The 23,812-nt window shown below is 35.6% G+C and overlaps 2 protein-coding genes across 2 annotated transcripts in view; one reads left to right on the forward strand and one right to left on the reverse strand.

Annotated features, from left to right (window-relative positions):
- Positions 1–16,703: 16,703 nt before the first annotated feature.
- On the reverse strand, positions 16,704–20,483 carry ccr6b (chemokine (C-C motif) receptor 6b). Its single transcript, XM_069160474.1, has 2 exons — positions 20,416–20,483; positions 16,704–18,052 (listed from the first exon to the last, which is right to left on the reverse strand). The coding sequence occupies exon 2, from the start codon at positions 18,041–18,043 to the stop codon at positions 16,955–16,957; it is 1,089 nt and encodes a 362-aa protein (XP_069016575.1). The 5' UTR covers positions 18,044–18,052; positions 20,416–20,483; the 3' UTR covers positions 16,704–16,954.
- Positions 20,484–22,723: 2,240 nt separating this feature from the next.
- Positions 22,724–23,812, forward strand: part of crybg1a (crystallin beta-gamma domain containing 1a) — a 44,229-nt gene continuing 43,140 nt past the window's right edge. Inside the window, exon 1 of the mRNA XM_069160456.1 lies at positions 22,724–23,061. Coding sequence (XP_069016557.1) covers positions 22,724–23,061 — 338 coding nt within the window. The remainder of the gene's footprint in view (positions 23,062–23,812) is intronic.

The following is a 23,812-nucleotide window of genomic DNA, read 5'->3' on the forward strand; positions in this document are numbered from 1 at the left end:
ACTATAGCATGTCGTCTAAAATATGACAAAAATGTCATACTATAGCATGTCGTTCAAAACATGATCAAAAAGTCATACTATAGCATGTCGTCTGTAATATGACCAAAAAGTCATACTATAGCATGTCGTCTAAAATATGACAAAAAAGTCATACTATAGCATGTCGTCTGAAATATGATCAAAAAGTCATACTATAGCATGTCGTCTAAAACATGATAAAAAAGTCATACTATAGCATGTCGTCTAAAATATGATCAAAAAGTCATACTATAGCATGTCGTCTAAAATATGACAAAAAAGTCATACTATAGCATGTCGTCTAAAATATGACAAAAAAAGTCATACTATAGCATGTCGTCTAAAATATGATCAAAAAGTCATACTATAGCATGTCGTCTAAAATATGATCAAAAAGTCATACTATAGCATGTCGTCTAAAATATGATCAAAAAGTCATACTATAGCATGTCGTCTAAAATATGATCAAAAAGTCATACTATAGCATGTCGTCTAAAATATGACCAAAAAGTCATACTATAGCATGTCGTCTAAAATATGATCAAAAAGTCATACTATAGCATGTCGTCTAAAATATGATCAAAAAGTCATACTATAGCATGTCGTCTAAAATATGACCAAAAAGTCATACTATAGCATGTCGTCTAAAATATGATCAAAAAGTCATACTATAGCATGTCGTCTAAAATATGATCAAAATGTCATACTATAGCATGTCGTTCAAAACATGATCAAAAAGTCATACTATAGCATGTCGTCTAAAATATGATCAAAATGTGATACTATAGCATGTCGTTCAAAATATGATCAAAAAGTCATACTATAGCATGTCGTCTAAAATATGACAAAAAAAGTCATACTATAACATGTCGTCTGAAACATGATCAAAAAGTCATACTATAGAATGTCGTCTAAAATATGACCAAAAAGTCATACTATAGCATGTCGTCTAAAATATGACAAAAAAGTCATACTATAGCATGTCGTCTAAAATATGATCAAAAAGTCATACTATAGAATGTCGTCTAAAATATGACCAAAAAGTCATACTATAGCATGTCGTCTAAAATATGATCAAAAAGTCATACTATAGCATGTCGTCTAAAATATGACCAAAAAGTCATACTATAGCATGTCGTTCAAAATATGATCAAAAAGTCATACTATAACATGTCGTCTGAAACATGATCAAAAAGTCATACTATAGCATGTCGTCTAAAATATGATCAAAAAGTCATACTATAGCATGTCGTCTGAAATATGACCAAAAAGTCATACTATAGCATGTCGTCTAAAATATGATCAAAAAGTCATACTATAGAATGTCGTCTAAAATATGATCAAAAAGTCATACTATAGCATGTCGTCTAAAATATGATCAAAAAGTCATACTATAGCATGTCGTCTAAAATATGATCAAAAAGTCATACTATAGCATGTCGTCTAAAATATGACAAAAATGTCATACTATAGCATGTCGTTCAAAACATGATCAAAAAGTCATACTATAGCATGTCGTCTGTAATATGACCAAAAAGTCATACTATAGCATGTCGTCTAAAATATGACAAAAAAGTCATACTATAGCATGTCGTCTGAAATATGATCAAAAAGTCATACTATAGCATGTCGTCTAAAACATGATAAAAAAGTCATACTATAGCATGTCGTCTAAAATATGATCAAAAAGTCATACTATAGCATGTCGTCTAAAATATGACAAAAAAGTCATACTATAGCATGTCGTCTAAAATATGACAAAAAAAGTCATACTATAGCATGTCGTCTAAAATATGACAAAAAAAGTCATACTATAACATGTCGTCTGAAACATGATCAAAAAGTCATACTATAGCATGTCGTCTAAAATATGATCAAAAAGTCATACTATAGCATGTCGTCTGAAATATGACCAAAAAGTCATACTATAGCATGTCGTCTGAAATATGATCAAAAAGTCATACTATAGCATGTCGTCTAAAATATGACCAAAAAGTCATACTATAGCATGTCGTCTAAAATATGATCAAAATGTCATACTATAGCATGTCGTTCAAAATATGATCAAAAAGTCATACTATAGCATGTCGTCTAAAATATGACAAAAAAAGTCATACTATAACATGTCGTCTGAAACATGATCAAAAAGTCATACTATAGCATGTCGTCTGAAATATGATCAAAAAGTCATACTATAGCATGTCGTCTGAAATATGATCAAAAAGTCATACTATAGCATGTCGTCTAAAATATGACCAAAAAGTCATACTATAGCATGTCGTCTAAAATATGATCAAAAAGTCATACTATAGCATGTCGTCTAAAATATGATCAAAAAGTCATACTGTCGCATGTCGTCTAAAATATGATCAAAAAGTCATACTATAGCATGTCGTCTGAAATATGACCAAAAAGTCATACTATAGCATGTCGTCTAAAATATGACAAAAAAGTCATACTATAGCATGTCGTCTGAAATATGAACAAAAAGTCATACTATAGCATGTCGTCTAAAATATGACCAAAAAGTCATACTATAGCATGTCGTCTGAAATATGATCAAAAAGTCATACTATAGCATGTCGTCTAAAACATGATCAAAAAGTCATACTATAGCATGTCGTCTAAAACATGACCAAAAAGTCATACTATAGCATGTCGTCTAAAATATGACCAAAAAGTCATACTATAGCATGTCGTCTAAAATATGATCAAAAAGTCATACTATAGCATGTCGTCTGAAATATGACCAAAAAGTCATACTATAGCATGTCGTCTAAAATATGACCAAAAAGTCATACTATAGCATGTCGTCTGAAATATGATCAAAAAGTCATACTATAGCATGTCGTCTAAAACATGATCAAAAAGTCATACTATAGCATGTCGTCTAAAACATGACCAAAAAGTCATACTATAGCATGTCGTCTAAAACATGACCAAAAAGTCATACTATAGCATGTCGTCTAAAACATGACCAAAAAGTCATACTATAGCATGTCGTCTAAAATATGATCAAAAAGTCATACTATAGCATGTCGTCTAAAATATGATCAAAAAGTCATACTATAGCATGTCGTCTGAAATATGATCAAAAAGTCATACTATAGCATGTCGTCTAAAATATGATCAAAAAGTCATACTATAGCATGTCGTCTGAAATATGATCAAAAAGTCATACTATAGCATGTCGTCTAAAACATGATCAAAAAGTCATACTATAGCATGTCGTCTAAAACAAGATCAAAAAGTCATACTATAGCATGTCGTCTAAAACATGACCAAAAAGTCATACTATTGCATGTCGTCTAAAATATGACCAAAAAGTCATACTATAGCATGTCGTCTAAAACATGATCAAAAAGTCATACTATAGCATGTCGTCTAAAACATGACCAAAAAGTCATACTATTGCATGTCGTCTAAAATATGACCAAAAAGTCATACTATAGCATGTCGTCTAAAACATGATCAAAAAGTCATACTATAGCATGTCGTCTAAAACATGATCAAAAAGTCATACTATAGCATGTCGTCTAAAATATGACCAAAAAGTCATACTATAGCATGTCGTCTAAAATATGACCAAAAAGTCATACTATAGCATGTCGTCTAAAATATGATCAAAAAGTCATACTATAGCATGTCGTCTAAAATATGATCAAAAAGTCATACTATAGCATGTCGTCTAAAATATGATCAAAAAGTCATACTATAGCATGTCGTCTAAAATATGACCAAAAAGTCATACTATAGCATGTCGTCTAAAATATGATCAAAAAGTCATACTATAGCATGTCGTCTAAAATATGATCAAAAAGTCATACTATAGCATGTCGTCTAAAATATGATCAAAAAGTCATACTATAGCATGTCGTCTAAAATATGATCAAAAAGTCATACTATAGCATGTCGTCTAAAATATGATCAAAAAGTCATACTATAGAATGTCGTCTAAAATATGATCAAAAAGTCATACTATAGCATGTCGTCTGAAATATGACCAAAAAGTCATACTATAGCATGTCGTCTAAAATATGACCAAAAAGTCATACTATAGCATGTCGTCTAAAATATGACCAAAAAGTCATTCTATAGCATGTCGTCTGAAATATGATCAAAAAGTCATACTATAGCATGTCGTCTAAAACATGATCAAAAAGTCATACTATAGCATGTCGTCTAAAACATGATCAAAAAGTCATACTATAGCATGTCGTCTAAAACATGACCAAAAAGTCATACTATAGCATGTCGTCTAAAACATGACCAAAAAGTCATACTATAGCATGTCGTCTAAAACATGACCAAAAAGTCATACTATAGCATGTCGTCTAAAATATGACCAAAAAGTCATACTATAGCATGTCGTCTAAAACATGACCAAAAAGTCATACTATAGCATGTCGTCTAAAATATGACCAAAAAGTCATACTATAGCATGTCGTCTAAAACATGATCAAAAAGTCATACTATAGCATGTCGTCTAAAACATGATCAAAAAGTCATACTATAGCATGTCGTCTAAAACATGATCAAAAAGTCATACTATAGCATGTCGTCTAAAACATGACCAAAAAGTCATACTATAGCATGTCGTCTGAAACATGACCAAAAAGTCATACTATAGCATGTCGTCTGAAATATGATCAAAAAGTCATACTATAGCATGTCGTCTAAAATATGATCAAAAAGTCATACTATAGCATGTCGTCTAAAATATGATCAAAAAGTCATACTATAGCATGTCGTCTAAAACATGACCAAAAAGTCATACTATAGCATGTCGTCTAAAAAATGACCAAAAAGTCATACTATAGCATGTCGTCTGAAATATGATCAAAAAGTCATACTATAGCATGTCGTCTAAAATATGATCAAAAAGTCATACTATAGCATGTCGTCTAAAATATGACAAAAAAAGTCATACTATAGCATGTCGTCCGAAATATGACAAAAAAAGTCATACTATAGCATGTCGTTCAAAACATGATCAAAAAGTCATACTATAGCATGTCGTCTAAAATATGATCAAAAAGTCATACTATAGCATGTCGTCTAAAATATGACAAAAAAAGTCATACTATAACATGTCGTCTGAAATATGATCAAAAAGTCATACTATAGCATGTCGTCTAAAATATGATCAAAAAGTCATACTATAGCATGTCGTCTAAAATATGATCAAAAAGTCATACTATAGCATGTCGTCTAAAATATGACCAAAAAGTCATACTATAGCATGTCGTCTAAAATATGATCAAAAAGTCATACTATAGCATGTCGTCTAAAATATGATCAAAAAGTCATACTATAGAATGTCGTCTAAAATATGATCAAAAAGTCATACTATAGCATGTCGTCTGAAATATGATCAAAAAGTCATACTATAGCATGTCGTCTGAAATATGACCAAAAAGTCATACTATAGCATGTCGTCTGAAATATGACCAAAAAGTCATACTATAGCATGTCGTCTAAAATATGATCAAAAAGTCATACTATAGAATGTCGTCTAAAATATGATCAAAAAGTCATACTATAGCATGTCGTCTGAAATATGATCAAAAAGTCATACTATAGCATGTCGTCTGAAATATGACCAAAAAGTCATACTATAGCATGTCGTCTAAAATATGACCAAAAAGTCATACTATAGCATGTCGTCTGAAATATGACCAAAAAGTCATACTATAGCATGTCGTCTAAAATATGACCAAAAAGTCATACTATAGCATGTCGTCTGAAATATGATCAAAAAGTCATACTATAGCATGTCGTCTAAAACATGATCAAAAAGTCATACTATAGCATGTCGTCTAAAACATGATCAAAAAGTCATACTATAGCATGTCGTCTAAAACATGATCAAAAAGTCATACTATAGCATGTCGTCTAAAATATGATCAAAAAGACATACTATAGCATGTCGTCTAAAACATGACCAAAAAGTCATACTATAGCATGTCGTCTAAAATATGACCAAAAAGTCATACTATAGCATGTCGTCTGAAATATGATCAAAAAGTCATACTATAGCATGTCGTCTAAAATATGATCAAAAAGTCATACTATAGCATGTCGTCTAAAATATGATCAAAAAGTCATACTATAGCATGTCGTCTAAAATATGATCAAAAAGTCATACTATAGTATGTCGTCTGAAATATGATCAAAAAGTCATAGTATAGCATGTCGTCTAAAATATGACAAAAAAAGTCATACTATAGCATGTCGTCTAAAATATGACAAAAAAAGTCATACTATAGCATGTCGTCTAAAATATGATCAAAAAGTCATACTATAGCATGTCGTCTAAAATATGACAAAAAAAGTCATACTATAGCATGTCGTCTGAAATATGATCAAAAAGTCATACTATAGCATGTCGTCTAAAATATGATCAAAAAGTCATACTATAGCATGTCGTCCGAAATATGACAAAAAAAGTCATACTATAGCATGTCGTCTGAAATATGATCAAAAAGTCATACTATAGCATGTCGTCTAAAATATGATCAAAAAGTCATACTATAGCATGTCGTCTAAAATATGATCAAAAAGTCATACTATAGCATGTCGTCTAAAATCTGATCAAAAAGTCATACTAAAGCATGTCGTCTAAAATATGACAAAAAAAGTCATACTATAGCATGTCGTCTAAAATATGACAAAAAAAGTCATACTATAGCATGTCGTCTAAAATATGACAAAAAAAGTCATACTAAAGCATGTCGTCTAAAATATGACAAAAAAAGTCATACTATAGCATGTCGTCTAAAATATGATCAAAAAGTCATACTATAGCATGTCGTCTAAAATATGACAAAAAAAGTCATACTAAAGCATGTCGTCTAAAATATGACAAAAAAAGTCATACTATAGCATGTCGTCTAAAATATGATCAAAAAGTCATACTATAGCATGTCGTCTAAAATCTGATCAAAAAGTCATACTAAAGCATGTCGTCTAAAATATGACAAAAAAAGTCATACTATAGCATGTCGTCCGAAATATGACAAAAAAAGTCATACTATAGCATGTCGTCTGAAATATGATCAAAAAGTCATACTATAGCATGTCGTCTAAAATATGATCAAAAAGTCATACTATAGCATGTCGTTCTAAAATATGATCAAAAAGTCATACTATAGCATGTCGTCTAAAATATGACAAAAAAGTCATACTATAGCATGTCGTCTAAAATATGACAAAAAAAGTCATACTATAACATGTCGTCTGAAATATGATCAAAAAGTCATACTATAGCATGTCGTCTAAAATATGACAAAAAAAGTCATACTATAGCATGTCGTCTAAAATATGATCAAAAAAGTCATACTATAGTATGTCGTCTAAAATATGACCAAAAAGTCATACTATAGCATGTCGTTCTAAAATATGATCAAAAAAGTCATACTATAGTATGTCGTCTAAAATATGACCAAAAAGTCATACTATAGCATGTCGTCTAAAATCTGATCAAAAAGTCATACTAAAGCATGTCGTCTAAAATATGACAAAAAAAGTCATACTATAGCATGTCGTCTAAAATATGATCAAAAAGTCATACTATAGCATGTCGTCTGAAATATGATCAAAAAGTCATACTATAGCATGTCGTCTAAAACATGATCAAAAAGTCATACTATAGCATGTCGTCTAAAACAAGATCAAAAAGTCATACTATAGCATGTCGTCTAAAACATGACCAAAAAGTCATACTATTGCATGTCGTCTAAAATATGACCAAAAAGTCATACTATAGCATGTCGTCTAAAACATGATCAAAAAGTCATACTATAGCATGTCGTCTAAAACATGACCAAAAAGTCATACTATTGCATGTCGTCTAAAATATGACCAAAAAGTCATACTATAGCATGTCGTCTAAAACATGATCAAAAAGTCATACTATAGCATGTCGTCTAAAACATGATCAAAAAGTCATACTATAGCATGTCGTCTAAAACATGACCAAAAAGTCATACTATAGCATGTCGTCTAAAATATGACCAAAAAGTCATACTATAGCATGTCGTCTAAAATATGATCAAAAAGTCATACTATAGCATGTCGTCTAAAATATGATCAAAAAGTCATACTATAGAATGTCGTCTAAAATATGATCAAAAAGTCATACTATAGCATGTCGTCTGAAATATGACCAAAAAGTCATACTATAGCATGTCGTCTAAAATATGACCAAAAAGTCATACTATAGCATGTCGTCTGAAATATGACCAAAAAGTCATACTATAGCATGTCGTCTAAAATATGACCAAAAAGTCATACTATAGCATGTCGTCTAAAATATGATCAAAAAGTCATACTATAGCATGTCGTCTAAAATATGATCAAAAAGTCATACTATAGCATGTCGTCTAAAATATGATCAAAAAGTCATACTATAGCATTTCGTCTAAAATATGATCAAAAAGTCATACTATAGTATGTCGTCTAAAATATGACCAAAAAGTCATACTATAGCATGTCGTCTAAAATATGATCAAAAAGTCATACTATAGCATGTCGTCTAAAATATGATCAAAAAGTCATACTATAGCATGTCGTCTAAAATATGATCAAAAAGTCATACTATAGCATTTCGTCTAAAATATGATCAAAAAGTCATACTATAGCATGTCGTCTAAAATATGATCAAAAAGTCATACTATAGAATGTCGTCTAAAATATGATCAAAAAGTCATACTATAGCATGTCGTCTGAAATATGACCAAAAAGTCATACTATAGCATGTCGTCTAAAATATGACCAAAAAGTCATACTATAGCATGTCGTCTAAAATATGATCAAAAAGTCATGCTATAGAATGTCGTCTAAAATATGATCAAAAAGTCATACTATAGCATGTCGTCTGAAATATGACCAAAAAGTCATACTATAGCATGTCGTCTAAAATATGACCAAAAAGTCATACTATAGCATGTCGTCTGAAATATGATCAAAAAGTCATACTATAGCATGTCGTCTAAAACATGATCAAAAAGTCATACTATAGCATGTCGTCTAAAACATGATCAAAAAGTCATACTATAGCATGTCGTCTAAAACATGACCAAAAAGTCATACTATAGCATGTCGTCTAAAACATGACCAAAAAGTCATACTATAGCATGTCGTCTAAAATATGACCAAAAAGTCATACTATAGCATGTCGTCTAAAACATGACCAAAAAGTCATACTATAGCATGTCGTCTAAAATATGACCAAAAAGTCATACTATAGCATGTCGTCTAAAACATGATCAAAAAGTCATACTATAGCATGTCGTCTAAAACATGATCAAAAAGTCATACTATAGCATGTCGTCTAAAACATGATCAAAAAGTCATACTATAGCATGTCGTCTAAAACATGACCAAAAAGTCATACTATAGCATGTCGTCTGAAACATGACCAAAAAGTCATACTATAGCATGTCGTCTGAAATATGATCAAAAAGTCATACTATAGCATGTCGTCTAAAATATGATCAAAAAGTCATACTATAGCATGTCGTCTAAAATATGATCAAAAAGTCATACTATAGCATGTCGTCTAAAATATGATCAAAAAAGTCATACTGTAGCATGTCGTCTAAAATATGATCAAAAAGTCATACTGTAGCATGTCGTCTAAAATATGACCAAAATGTCATACTGTGGCATGTCGTCTAAAATGTGATCAAAAAGTCATACTATAGCATGTCGTCTGAAATATGAACAAAAAGTTACAACAGAACTCACTAATGAAAAAGGAACACCAATTAACCACATTTACGTAAAAACAAAAAAATATGAAGTCAAGACAATAGTTGTGCCCACTTACTTTAGTTATCACGAGGGTATAATATGCTCTTTTAAATATAGAAATTTAAACAATGACATGGCTGAATAACTTGTGAACAGCTGTAGTTTGAACTGTGTTGCTGTATTTCGTAAGAGGTGAATGGAGGGTTCACCGCATTGAGATGGAAGTCACAATGACGTGGCAGTTAGAAGTTAATAGAAGGCTTTTTAAAAGTAGCAATTTGAAGGAGAAGGGCAGGTCATTGAGTTGAGGTTGGTGTTCGAGGGTTCTTTGTGTAATTAAAATCAGCACAATTAACGGTGTTGAATTAAGGGATGAATGCTGCAGCAGGTGATGAGGGAGATGTTGGAAGCAGTGCAGAGTTGTATTCATTAGAAGTGGCAGCGAAGGAATGATAGTAGTTTGTATAGCTGTATGAGCAGTTTTAGCACAGCAAGGTTTGAATGGGGGAGGCTAATGGTAGCTGGTAGTAATATAAAATCAGAGCTTTGCAGTGTTCTTCCACCGTTATATTGTATACTTTTATTATTGTGTACTTTATATCTGTTTTCTGTAAGATTTTTCAGTATTTTGTGAGTATGTCTCTTCATATAGTTCCCCTTGCTGGTTTAATGTCTGTGCTTTCTTTTCCAGTTATCTCAGACCCTTGAACTGCATGCCTTTGGTTTACAGTTACTCTTCCTACTAACATTGTATTTTCTTGGATTTCTATGCTGTTTTGTTCTGTTTTATCTCTGCTCTCCCTTCACCCCTCTGGTCGAGGTTTCCTCCTGTTAAAGGGAAGTTATTCCTCCCCACTTTAGGATTTTTTTTTTCTTCCTGTTAAAGGAGTTTTTTTCCTTCCACTGATGGAGGTTTTCTTCCTGTTAAAAGGGAGTTTTTTTTCCTTCCACTGATGGAGGTTTTCTTCCTGTCAAAGGAGAGTTTTTTTCCTTCCACTGATGGAGGTTTTCTTCCTGTTAAAAGGGAGTTTTTTTCCTTCCACTGATGGAGGTTTTCTTCCTGTTGAAGGAGTTTTTTTCCTTCCACTGATGGAGGTTTTCTTCCTGTTAAAAGGGAGTTTTTTTTCCTTCCACTGATGGAGGTTTTCTTCCTATTAAAGGAGAGTTTTTTTCCTTCCACTGATGGAGGTTTTCTTCCTATTAAAGGAGAGTTTTTTTCCTTCCACTGATAGAGGTTTTCTTCCTATCAAAAGAGAGTTTTTTCCTTCCACTGATAGAGGTTTTCTTCCTGTTAAAGGGGAGTTGTTTTTCCTTCCACTGATGGAGGTTTTCTTCCTGTCAAAGGAGAGTTTTTTTCCCTCCCGTTTGCAAACATGGGAATCAAAGAATTGTCCGTATTCACTGCATGTTGTACTAATACAAATTTTAACTGTTCACTCAAATTGAGTCTCTCATGATTTAAAGTGCATATTATTGATCAATTGATTGCAATAGAAATTTCACCTATACGACTGTTCAAAGATTAAAAAATTATAAAATTGGTGTTAATGAAAGCATGTACTAATGTAATCCTATCTTTATAATCATCAAACACAAAAACGAAGACAAAGCTTTGCCACAAACACACTGCTGGTCCTTGATGGTTTGCTTGTCAACTGCATTTTAATGTTTTCTTAAATCCCAGAATAAAGTAGATGGAAGCAAGACATTTTGCTGCCGGGGCATCTCTTTAGGGGGCGCTCTCGAGCCGTTTGGCCGCGCCCACTCGCGACTCCACTAAAATACAAAATATTTCGCCGGGAGACATATGTGTATCCACTTTCATGAGTTTTTGAATATGATAAAGCCTCCAAAAAGGCAAATCACTTTACATAAGGATAAGAACGACCAAGAAGAACATTTTTACAAAATACAATAGGGCTTTCGGACCGATGCTCGGTGCTCGGGCCCTAAAAAGAGACCCTCATGAAAAGGCACCATAGATCTGCTTTGAGTAAATCTATCCTCAAAGGTGGACCCCTCTTAGTCAGTACAGCGCCAAAGATGGCGCACACCGCTACCTTGTTATAGCATTTCCGTAACATGCAAAACTGAAAGAGGGTTATCTAGAATGAGCCTGAGGCTAATAGGGTCTCTAAATCATCACAGTAGAATGTTCCTTTACAAGTTGTCATTTCTATGGAGATAAATGGCTGCTCGTATATCATCTCATGCCATAATTCCTGAGCAGAAGTGACTGGTTCAAATCAGCAGAGACAGCTAGTAGTATTGGATGAAATAAATGGATGAATAATATTCCCATTATCCCTCCAAAGGAATCACCAAAGTGATCCTGAGAAATTCCATCAACATTTTTATAATGCTCTCATTTCTGAAAGGTGTTAAGCATTCTTTTACTGTAGAATTATTATCAGGGATAATTTAAAGTTGCCTCAATCCATATATATATATATATATATTAACTATATGGATCATGTCACTGTCTAATCTGAAAGTTGTCACACATAGTAACAATCCCCCATTACCTCTAAAGAGCAGTTTAACGTCTTTCAGCTCATTGTTTTCTTTTATTGCAAACAACCCGCTTGCAGTGTTTTAGTTTAAGTTTCACCGCTCCCGCCAGCAAAGCTTCTAAACTGTAGCAAGCAGCCAATAAACCCGCCATGCACCACCTGCCCGGCACTAAACATCAGACAGATGAAGCTAGAAACAAGCTGGTAAACATGATGGAGAATTCAACAGCTCGCAGTCAGCAGATAACACAACTTGACTAAATGGAGACTGATGGTCACAAATGGTTGGACAGAGCGTCAGAATTATGCCTGTGCTTTTCCTGTTATGTGAACTCAAGAAGTCTGTCATGTTTGTTTATTTTCGAGATGTTTTTTTTGTTTTTGTTTTTTTTTTGTTACTGTTATGTGCAATATTTTATTTCATTTTGACCGCTGTCAAACACAGTCTAGTTGTTCCTGGGTTTCCACCAGACCCTATTACCTGCTCAAGGCTGCTCCTCCTCAGCCATTAGCCACATTCGCCCTCACTGCAAACTTATCGTTGCTTTTGCCGCAGAAGGTGCAAACCGTCTCTGCTACCATTTCATCTAACGCTGATCCAACATGACAGCCCGGTTAAGCTTATATACCCATTTACCATATCTCTGTGAACAGCGTCTGCATTTGGGTCGAGTCATCGGTTACCCGAGACATTTTTAACGCTGACATTTTTGGAGAGTGCTTTTCTTTTTGTTAAAGCCAAAACCATAAATTTCAAATACACCATCTAATATTATCAACAGCAAAAATAAATCCTGGTGAAAAATAAAAACTCGATTTAAAACTGAGGTACATATTTTTTTTTGTGCTGCTCAATTGATAATTGACCCTTCTCACGACAACATTTTGCGAATGAAACACAAGTAATCAGCTGTGGTTGCATTCCATTTATGCAGCTATTAGTATTATGCTTGGGTATTTTGCATACTGAGGAGATCCACCAGTATAACTTAATAGAATACTTGATCTTTCTATGTCAAGTCCAAGAAAAAGTCTGACAGCCTTTAACCACATATTTAGAGAGGCTGGTTTTCATTTGTCTATATCCATTTACTCACAGGACCTGGCCGGTGGTGTTTAGAGGAAGTTGACTCTTTGGGGACACTTAGTGGGCAGGTGTTTCAACAAAAGACCTGAGACACAATGAGAAAATTAGAGGGGGAGAAGAAAAGAAGCAGAAGACAGTGTGGGTGTTTGCATAACAACTTGTTTGGTCTTGTTTCTTGGTCAATACAGAAATAAAAAGCATTATATTTTACCAAATGATAGTGGAAATTAAGACAAACAAAATCCCATTTGAACCAACCTTATCACACCAGACAGGTCCTGTTCAGGCCTAGTGTCTTATGTCCAGATGTACCCAGACTGAGATGAACTACAGTTCATATCTGGCATTCAAATGTGTCTGAAAAGTGAAATATCAATTCTGCATGATTTAAATTGCATAATGTCAGCCCTGTAATAGCTAACTTGTGCGTGACCAGCTGGTTCAAGTTTAGCAATGCAACAGGAGGTCCAATGCACAAGGAACTACCAGACCAGAAAATCACGGGGTATGTGAAAGGTATACACTATAGTGTATGACATAAGGGTAGATTTTCTACCTGAGGGAGCAAAGATATGCAGGTTTGAGCAAACTACAAGGCAAACCCAGCAGAACAAGAAGGTAGAGTTATTACTTTGTGAACAAAACAGTCATGCATACCAGCCAGCTACTGGGGAAGTCATTTTAACATACAGTATGATAAATTATACGGAACATTGAGAGCCAATGGGAAAATATTTCCTCCATCAACCAAAACTCAACACGGCTTACTGAGGACATCCAGTGGATAAAAAACGTGGATGATTCTGTTCAACTACTTCCTGTTATGTAAAAGGGTGCAGTCGTTTTTCTTTTTCTTTCTCTTCTCGGGATCTGATGGCATAGGCTGTCATTTATTTATGCTGTCACAGGTTCCTTTGTTTAACAGTACTAAGGTTAGTTTTGAAAGAGCGGGCTGCATTTCGTCCGGTATGGTAGCACAAAGCTTCTCGTAGGCCCTTCTGTTGTGGTTTACCACATTGTTTGTGTCGTGCATGTGCATGGTTGTGTTTATGAAGAATAGTGAGAAAAACGTAATGGTCGCAACATTTCTATATTGTACTCCATGCAAAGCTGAAGATTTCACATTTAGGTGGATCATTAAATAGCATGTTCAAACTTCCAGTTGCTAGTATATGGCTTGTATTAAGCAAAAGGAGGTGAGTTTTGTTTATATATAGTACATTGTTTTTTTGTTTTTGTTTTTGTCATGGAAAAATACACAACATAATCCCAACCATCCTGTCTTTTGGAAAGAATTTCTATAAATTCTGCATACAAACATTTTTCTGACCAGTATCATCCATAAGAGCAGTTGGCTCAGCTCATAGTACAAAAGAGCCTCGACAGCCATGCAGCTCTGTGAGGCTGTGCTGACAACACCCGTGCTTTGAGATAAGTCAGTATGTTAGGATGTTCATGTTAGCAGGCACGAGGTTAACAGTTGTCACCATCTTTGTTTAGTGTGTTTGCGTGCTAATATTTGCTAATTTGCAAGTGTTGAAGTACAGCTGAGCCTCATGAGAGTGCCTTTAATTCTGTATGTATTTGCCATGAAAGCAAGTACTGTAGAAATCATAATTTTGACCTGATGATAATGGGATGGAAAGTGAAAGGATCAGTCATTTCAGTTTTTATTTTCATTCATCGTCAGGGCACCAAGAATATCTGTCACAAGTTTCGTGGCACCCCAAATTGTGGTTGTCAAGATTTTCATTCTTGACCGACAAAATGAATCGACAGACACACGTTTACAGAAGCTTGCGTCTCGTACCGCTGAGTAAATGAGGTCAACCTGCATTCAGGGTTTCTCTGTGACAGAACCACAGGAGCACAAAGCTGTACTAAACAGAGAGTGATTGATTATTTTATCCTCCGGCACTATTTTTGGGCAGCACTGTTAGTCTCTCACCATCTCAACAGCGTCACAATGTGCTGCCACACTTCTCTTTTTTCTGTTATCTGATCTAAAGTGTCTGAAATTCAACCTGCATGCTGATAAAGATATAAACGGGAAGTTATTATCATTAAGTTAGTTGTCTTGTTGAAACTGTTTAGTACAGGATTTAATAATTAAAAGGTCTTCTCAATATTGTAAATACAAAAAAATACAAAATATTAAAACTTTGTAAAAAAAAAAAAAATCAACAGGATATGTATGTGGTTCTTGAAAATTAGTAGAGATTAAAGTCTGGCATAGTTTGAAGTATAATTAATTTTAGATTCTTGTTTTTGCAGTTGTATTTCTATGACTCAGCATCAAGAGGCTGTTATTATTGGGATATGAGAATAAGAAGAAAGTAAGCAACTGTCTTGCAATCATACTGCAGTCTCTCAGTTATATTTTGTACAAAAACAACACAAGAGATTTATGCCATAGACCCTGTTTTGTTTTAAAGTATCATACCTCATTGACAAATATAATTGTATGAGATGATTTCTTCAAAATCAAAAAGGGAATTCAGTTTTAATTGGAGTTGGGAAATTGTGAAATTTGGGTAAGTATTTAATCTTCTATGGATTATGCTGCTAAAGTCATGTAGGGATTTCTGAATTGAATCATTGTGCCTGAGCCCCAGCTTGCCATCTCCATTGTAATAACAAAGAATAATGTGATAATAATGTCCTAGGTATGGAAATGATCTTTAACATTTGGAATCTACAACCCATTCACATACTTTATGAGATAAACATCCAACCCTCAGGTTTCTCTGTGAAAAAAAAAAAAAGATTGCTGTGGCGATGGCATGTTTTTATAAATGCCAGCTATTTACAATGTAAATCAGGATACATATAATGTAACTGAATCATAACAAGATTTTTGCCTTTAAAATGGCAGATATTCTTGTAGTGTTAAAATGTGATTTCAATTCCATCACAAGACATGTTGAATTTTGATTAAAAAAAAAAGCACTGGAGTAATTAATCAGTCAATTATGGATCTTTTCCATGTAGTTTTTCTGGTTCTATGTTTTACTGCGACTAGTTGACACATACATTTTTATTTAATTCAGCCAATAATAGCAGTTGCATACGTTTGGCCTTGTCTCTGAGACACATCTCTTGTCTTGAGACACATTCTAAATAGAATAATGGAGCGAGTGTTTGCCAGGCATGATGTATCTTACAAAAAGGTGCCACCGGCTGCATTATGGGAAATGTTGGATCCAGCATATTTGTTCTCACAGGTGTTTCATGTCATTTATTCTCAGGGATGTTTCCCATACTTTATGGAGGTGCAATATGTAATCACTAGAGTACCCATGTAATTAAAATTTTTATTTTCCTTTAAATTGTACAATGTGTTGATGCTCAGTTTTACATCATACAAATTGCATTCAGTTACAAAGTTACTGTCTACATTGCAAATAAGCTACATTTTACTTGTATTTACTATAATTTTTTTGCACAGATGCTTTCACCTCTACTCATGTATATCTACAGCAAAGAAACAGCTTTGGGTAGATGAGAGGCTGCTTAATCATTGGCATTGCGACAAACAGCAGGCTATGTCCTTTAGAAGGGTTTGCGCAGCATTGAAGTGTCATGCAGTGAACGAAGACATGTTGTTAGAGCCATCTGTGGACCTCAAGCCGGAGATGCAGATGTCAGATGTCCCACGGGATGAGCGAGCAGAGTAGATGTACTTTTTGCTGTAGCACCATAGGTCCAATATTATTTGCTGAAAGTGGCTCCTGAACTTCACGCCGACGAAGGCGTAGAGGATGGGATTGAGACAACAGTGGAGGTAGGCCACACTCCTGGAAACGGCCAGAACTCTGAGTTTAAACTTTTCAACCTCACAGCTCCTCTGCTTAAAGAGAGACATGGTGTGGTCCAGCAGAGCCACATTGTACGGAAGATGGCACACAATGAAAATCAGAACAACTGCCAAAACCACGCGGATGGCCTTGTGCCTCTGGCTGCTCTGTGCTCTCAGCAAGGTTCTCATGACGCTGGAGTAGCATAGCACCATGACAAACAAAGGCAACAGGAAGCCAATGGACATTTGAAGGCTGGGTACCAGCACTTTCATCAGCATTGCTGTTTCATTCTTGCTGAAAGACAGCTGACACGTCACGGTGACGGTCTCAGCCACCAGATCGGGCTCTTCAAAGCGCTCAGTGTAGATGAGCGTGGGCAGAGTCAGAGCTACTGCAAACACCCAGACAGCTGAGCAGATAAGACGGCTGTAGATCAAAGTGCTCGAGCGGGCCCCGAAGGTGCGTCTAGCCTGGACTATAGCAACATAGCGATCGCCACTTATGCACGCAAGCAGGAGCATCCCACTGTACAGGTTGACACTGTAGGCTGACCGTAGCATCTTGCAAGCCGCAGGACCCATCAACCAGGAGTTCTGCTCATTGTATATGATAAATGGCAGAGCCACTACAAAAATCAGGTCTGCCACAGCCACATTGAAGAGATAGACGTCTGTCATGGTCTTGGTTCTCTTGTAGAAGATGTAGGTGACTATTACGAGAGTGTTTCCAATCAGGCCGAAGACACAGATGATGGTGTGGATCCAAGTTTGGGTGATGACCTCCACTGGGCTCAGGTTGAGGCTGCAGAGGTCGTCATCTGGGTAATTTTCATCTGTACTGAAATCATAGTCTGAAGTCACAAACGCCATGTTTTGAATCTAGAGGGGAAAAGAAAAAAAAAAAAAAACAGCCATTAACACCGAACAGAAGATGTTGTCATTGAAGAAGTGGGAAATAACACTGTCTAACATTCCCAAAAGGGCCAGTAACAAATAAATAAAACTGGTGCCCAATTAAGAAGCATTACATTAGAAAGGACAGAGGTGAAAAGTCTTACGTTAGAATGTTCAATTTACACTCCTTCATACAACTCAGAATGTGGTATGTGGCACGCGTCTTACTACCACGGGTGGGTTCTCACAGCACAAACGACAATAGTCAGCTGAAGTCTGGTCTCCAAGGTGTTTTATTACACCACCAACATACAATATATACATCCCCAATTTTCTGTGTCCTTCCCTGTCTCATAGCCAACTTGCTACTCCGTGTCCTCTCTCTCGTCTGGTGTCCTGCCACTCCCTTTTATCAAGCCAGAGAGGGACAAGCAGGGATCAATTTCAGCTGCGGCCAATTAAGCCTCTCCCAGGCACCGGTCCCTGAGCCACTCCCCCAATCAGCCCCTCCTGCAGCTGACCCAAACCACGCCCCGCCACCACATGGTACTTATGTGCTTTTTGTCTGCCATTGCTCTTGACATACTAAGATTTTACACATAGAAGCAGCTTATAAAATATGATATAATATAGTGCCAGTGTGTTACTATCAAACTCTTATTAAACTACCAAGTAGTGTCTGAAGTACCTAAAAAATGTCTACACATTAGAAAATGAATGTGTTAAATAATAATATTCAATAATACAATACATTTAAAGGAATATAATACTCTGAAAATATCATTTCCGCATAGTAAGTATTTTTTTTTACATTTGATACTTTAAATGCATTTTGTTGACAACGTTTTACATATTTGATTATGCACTTTTACTTGTACAGGACATATTTTAGACAATAGAAATTCTACTTTTACTTAAGTACAAGATTTGAATACTTGTTCTGATAAAGGGTTTGAATATTTTAATTCAAAGTTTTCATTTTACATCGAACTGAACTGTTGAAATCCTTTTTTTTTATTAAGTATTCAGATCTTTCAAAGCTCAGATGGTGGAGCGGGTTGCCCATTAATCAGAAGGTTGGCGGTGCAATCCCTGGCTCCTCCTGTCCTCATGCCTAAGTGTCCTTGGGCAAGACACTGGACCCCAAGTTGCTCCCGATAGCGTACAGTTGGTGTGTGAATGTACTATTGGTGGTGAGCATTTTGTATTGCAGCTCAGCCTCATTAGTGTGTGAATGAGGGAAATTGTTCCCAATAAAGTTTGTGAATCCTGTACAGTAAACAAAGTGAGGAAAAAAAAAATAGAATAGAATTTTTACACCAGAGGAATAGCTATAGTGTCGATTGTGCAAAAGTTTCATCACAGCTTTGTGTTCGCTGTACAGAATAAAAGGTGGCGTTCTGGTACAGCGCTTCTGTGGTTGTCAATGACCCAGTTTCAGCCCCATTAGACATGCTGTACTATGTTAATGCATGCAAAGGTTAGGCTGCAGGTGGCTGCACTCCTCGCTTTGTCTGATCATAGAAACTGATATGATCCTAATCAGCAAGGATCTTCGATGTAGCACTGAGACTCAGTGCATGTATATGGTCAGTAAACATAACACATTTATTGAAGATATGAAAATCATTGAAAAAATGATCAAATGTGACTACTTCATATATCTGTCTTTGACACTGGAACATTGCACTGCTGTAATTTTTCTATTTTAACTAAATTAATATGTATATTAGTAATTAATGGGAAATTACACCGTCAACATTCACATAACACGTATAAATACATGATTTCTTGGTCTTGAAAATAACTGTGTTTCAACTTCTATAAAAACATAAGGAACAAACGTGATAAAGTAATCTCTTGTTTCAACACTTTCACTTCTCTCAAATATCTATAATGAGATAAAGTTTTGGTGTAGGACATGTCAATGAGGAAGGTAGGTTTGCACATATCTGTTGGGGAAGATAGTACAATGGGAAAGGGATATGCCTTCTCTAAAAAAATAACAACACTGAGAGCTTAAATTTGTATATTTTTTCCATATTCAAATTTTTGTAAACATTTTCCGTGTGTGTAATTTCATACAGAATTACATGTGAAACTCGACACATTAAAAATCTTTAAATATAATTAATCATTTTTGAAGTTTTGAGACTGATCATTTCATTTCAACTTTAAAATCGATCAATAAAATAATGTGTGGCTTTTATTACTGCACAACACATCCGCACCACAGAAATATTGAAATATTGCATACAGACACATCAAAATCAGTACGCAGACACAAAACTGGGGAAGAAAAACAGAAGAAGTTTAGGGTTTATATTTTCTGTTTTGAAAATACATACCTTGCAGAATGATGATTCTCACTCAGGTAAGGCTTTTGTCCTTGACGTCTTCTCCTGGGTACCAGAACTTCACCGGAGCAGCGGCTGCTTGTGACGAAGGTGTTCAGCTGTGTGAGGGTTTTGTGTGACAAATACTGTGCACATAAAAAAAAAAAAAAAAGTCAAAAGAAGAAGCTAAACCCAAAACCACATACTAACTGCAAATGTGAGTTAATTGCACCACTGATCTTCCGGCTTTTGATGTCAAACTCATCTGTCACTGCTCTCCATACATAGATCCTCCTTATCTGATGGTTCTACTAACAACAACAACACTTTGTAGCATTTGGTACGTGGGGACATTCCCACTTCATACTCGATTTGAATGTTTTTTCTAACCTTTGAAGTAATGCTTTATTTCCTGTGGTTGTCTACATTCTCGCCAGCTGCCTCTTCAGAGGTCATGTTTAAACAGAAAAGATTCATTTTGTGAGCAACTGAGTTCACAATTTGTGATAATTTTAAGAAAACTCTCATGTGACGGCCCAGAACATATTTTTCGCATCCTCAATTCAATTTGAAATGCCATTTTAGAAAGGACTGAACAAAAGTTTGCTTTCCTCACCCTCTTTTGCTTTTTGTCTTTGAACCCACACAGATCCCACACACAGAAATTGCATTTTTTTTTTTTTCTCTCATGACCTCAAGCCTATTTGTCTATATTATCATCACTTTTGATGTTTTCTGCATCTACTTGTTTTGTGTCAAGCTGGTTTGACTTTCAGGGAAAAGAATGGACAAAATTGTTACTCATTTAACAAACCAAACTACTCTTGCTTTTCTTCAACATGATAGAGCTGTTATTTTGCTGGATAATTGTTGTACTGGAATTGCTTATGATTATATAGACAGAATGCTTGATCTGCTGTTATTTTCAAGTCATCATTTGCAGGAATATAGTGGAGGGCAAAACCATCTCAACGGTTTTTATTTTGGGAAGCAAGCCGCATTTTAACCCCATACTGTATATGAATTTTTTTTTTTTTTAAATCCTATTTTCAAACTTAAGTTACGTGAATATTGGTCTTAAAAGAAAAAAACATTTATGTTCAAAGGTAAATACGTTTATTTAATTATTACAAAGATGCTTGAAGAGGATGTAGGAAACCTGAGCAGGAACCTTGATTATCATCATTTTCAACGTAGCTGCCATTTTTGAATGCCATATAGGAGAACTTCTACTGCTAAGTTCTAATTCATTCAGAGAAAAACACATATCACACCAATTAGCATGATGATTAAAGTGCCCCTGCCAGGTTTGTTGCAGTTTGTTTCGGCTGTGTTTTGTTTCGGGCTACTTCAACAAAACATTTGGTTCACTTGCTGCAATAGGTAGGTAGGTAGGTAGGTAGGTAGATAGTTACTTTATTAATCCCCAAGGGGAATTTTTTTTTTTGCTACAGCAGCATTTATAGATACAGGAAAGCAATAAAATAACAGTAAAAAAAATATTAAATATAAAAATGCACAGTATATACAGTATATACAGTACAGTATATATATTATATTTAAACAAACAACACAGACAACAGTGTTATTGTTGTGTGATGGAGTTTGCCAGAGGTGAGTTATTGTACAGTCTTACTGCAGTGGGCAGGAATGATCTCCTGTATCTGTCCTTGTGACAGCGGAGCTGGAGGAGTCTATTGGAGAACGTGCTCTGCTGTCCCTGCAGCAGGTGGTGGAGAGGGTGGTCAGGATTATCCTAATATGGATAATAGTAATACTAGACAATAACTAGTCTGTGTAGCCTTATCAGTAATTCTCCAAAATCCAACTGAAGATTTGTGCAAAGTAGCCTTTCCCGGCGTGCAAGTCCTCAGATGGAGTTCACAGTCGTCACCTCCATTTCCATTTTGTCCACTATCTTCTTGTTGACATGTTGCCCAACTCCTGTTATTGTGGTTGGGGTCATGACCTCAAACCAAGTCACTCCGTCAGGTTACACTGTTAAAAGAATATACAGGCTATATTAAATTTGATTTTGATTTTTGACGTTTACAGTCGGAAGTGTAGTTATTTCTTCTTATTTGCCGCACCTTTCTTGATAGCGCGTGTGGGCCTGTCCAAACCCTTGCAGCAACCCGCTCTGCAGGTTCGCCCGGTGAATCCCTCCTCCCCCTCCTCTTCCTCCTCCTCCTCCAGCAGCAGCAGCAGCCTGAAGTGGGAAAGCTCTCGTGTTTTTTTTTTTTTTTTTTTTTTTTTTTTTATTTTATTTTTTATTTCACTGCTCGCACTGCGTGAGCACGGACTTCCTTCACAGACCACTATGAGTAAGTCCAGCACGCTGCGAATGAAGGGCTTATTTAAGTCAAAGTCACTCGAAAAAGAAAACAAGGACTTAAAGTGGTCGGGGTCCCACGGAGATGCAGCAGCGAGCAGCCCTCGACGCAATTCGGGTTCTCCGCCTACGAGTCCCGGGTCTTTCAGACCGGGAGACAACGCTGCGTTGCCCAGTGATGTTTTACCCGTTTCCCCGAAAGAAAAGAAGGGAAAGCGGTTTCTGTCGTTCAAGCTGAAACGGAAGAAATCCAAGCGCAACAAAGAAGGAGGAGGAGAGGAGTTCTTCCCTGAGACTGATGAACTGGACAGCTTCAACAGTCGGCTGTAAGCAAGAAGTCTATTCATTATTATTTGTTTGTGTTTTAAAGTTTTAAAGTCTTGCATATTAAATATGATAAGCTTTCAGACTGAAGTATTTTATAACTACAATGCCAAAGTTAAAAAAAAAAAATTAAAAAAAGCAAACCAACACAAACTAGACCAATTCCCCAGTTAAGTGAAAGTAGTGGCCCTATTTAATAATATCAGTGTTTTATAGTGGTCTCTGTTTAACTGGATGCTGTGAGACACCAGCGTAAACAGTCTTTCTCTAATGTGAGTGAAATGATAGAGGAGCTAATGACCCCTGGAAACTCTCTTTGGGGAGGAGGTGTGTGTGTGTGGGGGGGGGGGGGTGTACTTGGTGTGACCAGACCCAAACTAACTGAAGCTAATCAGGAGGCAGGCGAAGCCCTAATAGTCCCCAGACCCTCACTTTGGAAGTTAGTGCACCAGTTTTCACCAGCTGACAGAAATGAGGTAACAACCTCAAACACTTCAAAGAGTGACTGTTTCCCCCCGCTGGCACTTTGTGATGTCTAAATGCTGTGGCTTTCACCTGAGCTAGGTTAGTCATTCTTTTGTGGGTGTAAAGATTGGGAAATGTGAAGAGAGATAAACAGGAGGCTGCAGGTGTACTGTTGCAATACAGAACCAAACATGCCGTTGTTTGTCTTCACATTATGCAGTTCACATTTCACATGACACGTTAGGCTTTCACTGTGTGGGAAGACAATGAAAGTAAATGGGGAAACGG

Source organism: Embiotoca jacksoni, unplaced genomic scaffold (genome assembly GCF_022577435.1).
Source record: "Embiotoca jacksoni isolate LCO1_2020_lvr unplaced genomic scaffold, fEmbJac1.0.p SCAF_27, whole genome shotgun sequence".
Taxonomy (NCBI): domain Eukaryota; kingdom Metazoa; phylum Chordata; class Actinopteri; family Embiotocidae; genus Embiotoca; species Embiotoca jacksoni.

What these genes read in the sequence shown, in the direction of transcription:
- ccr6b (XM_069160474.1), bottom strand. Translation starts at nt 18,043, where the DNA reads ATGGCGTTTGTGACTTCAGACTATGATTTCAGTACAGATGAAAATTAC.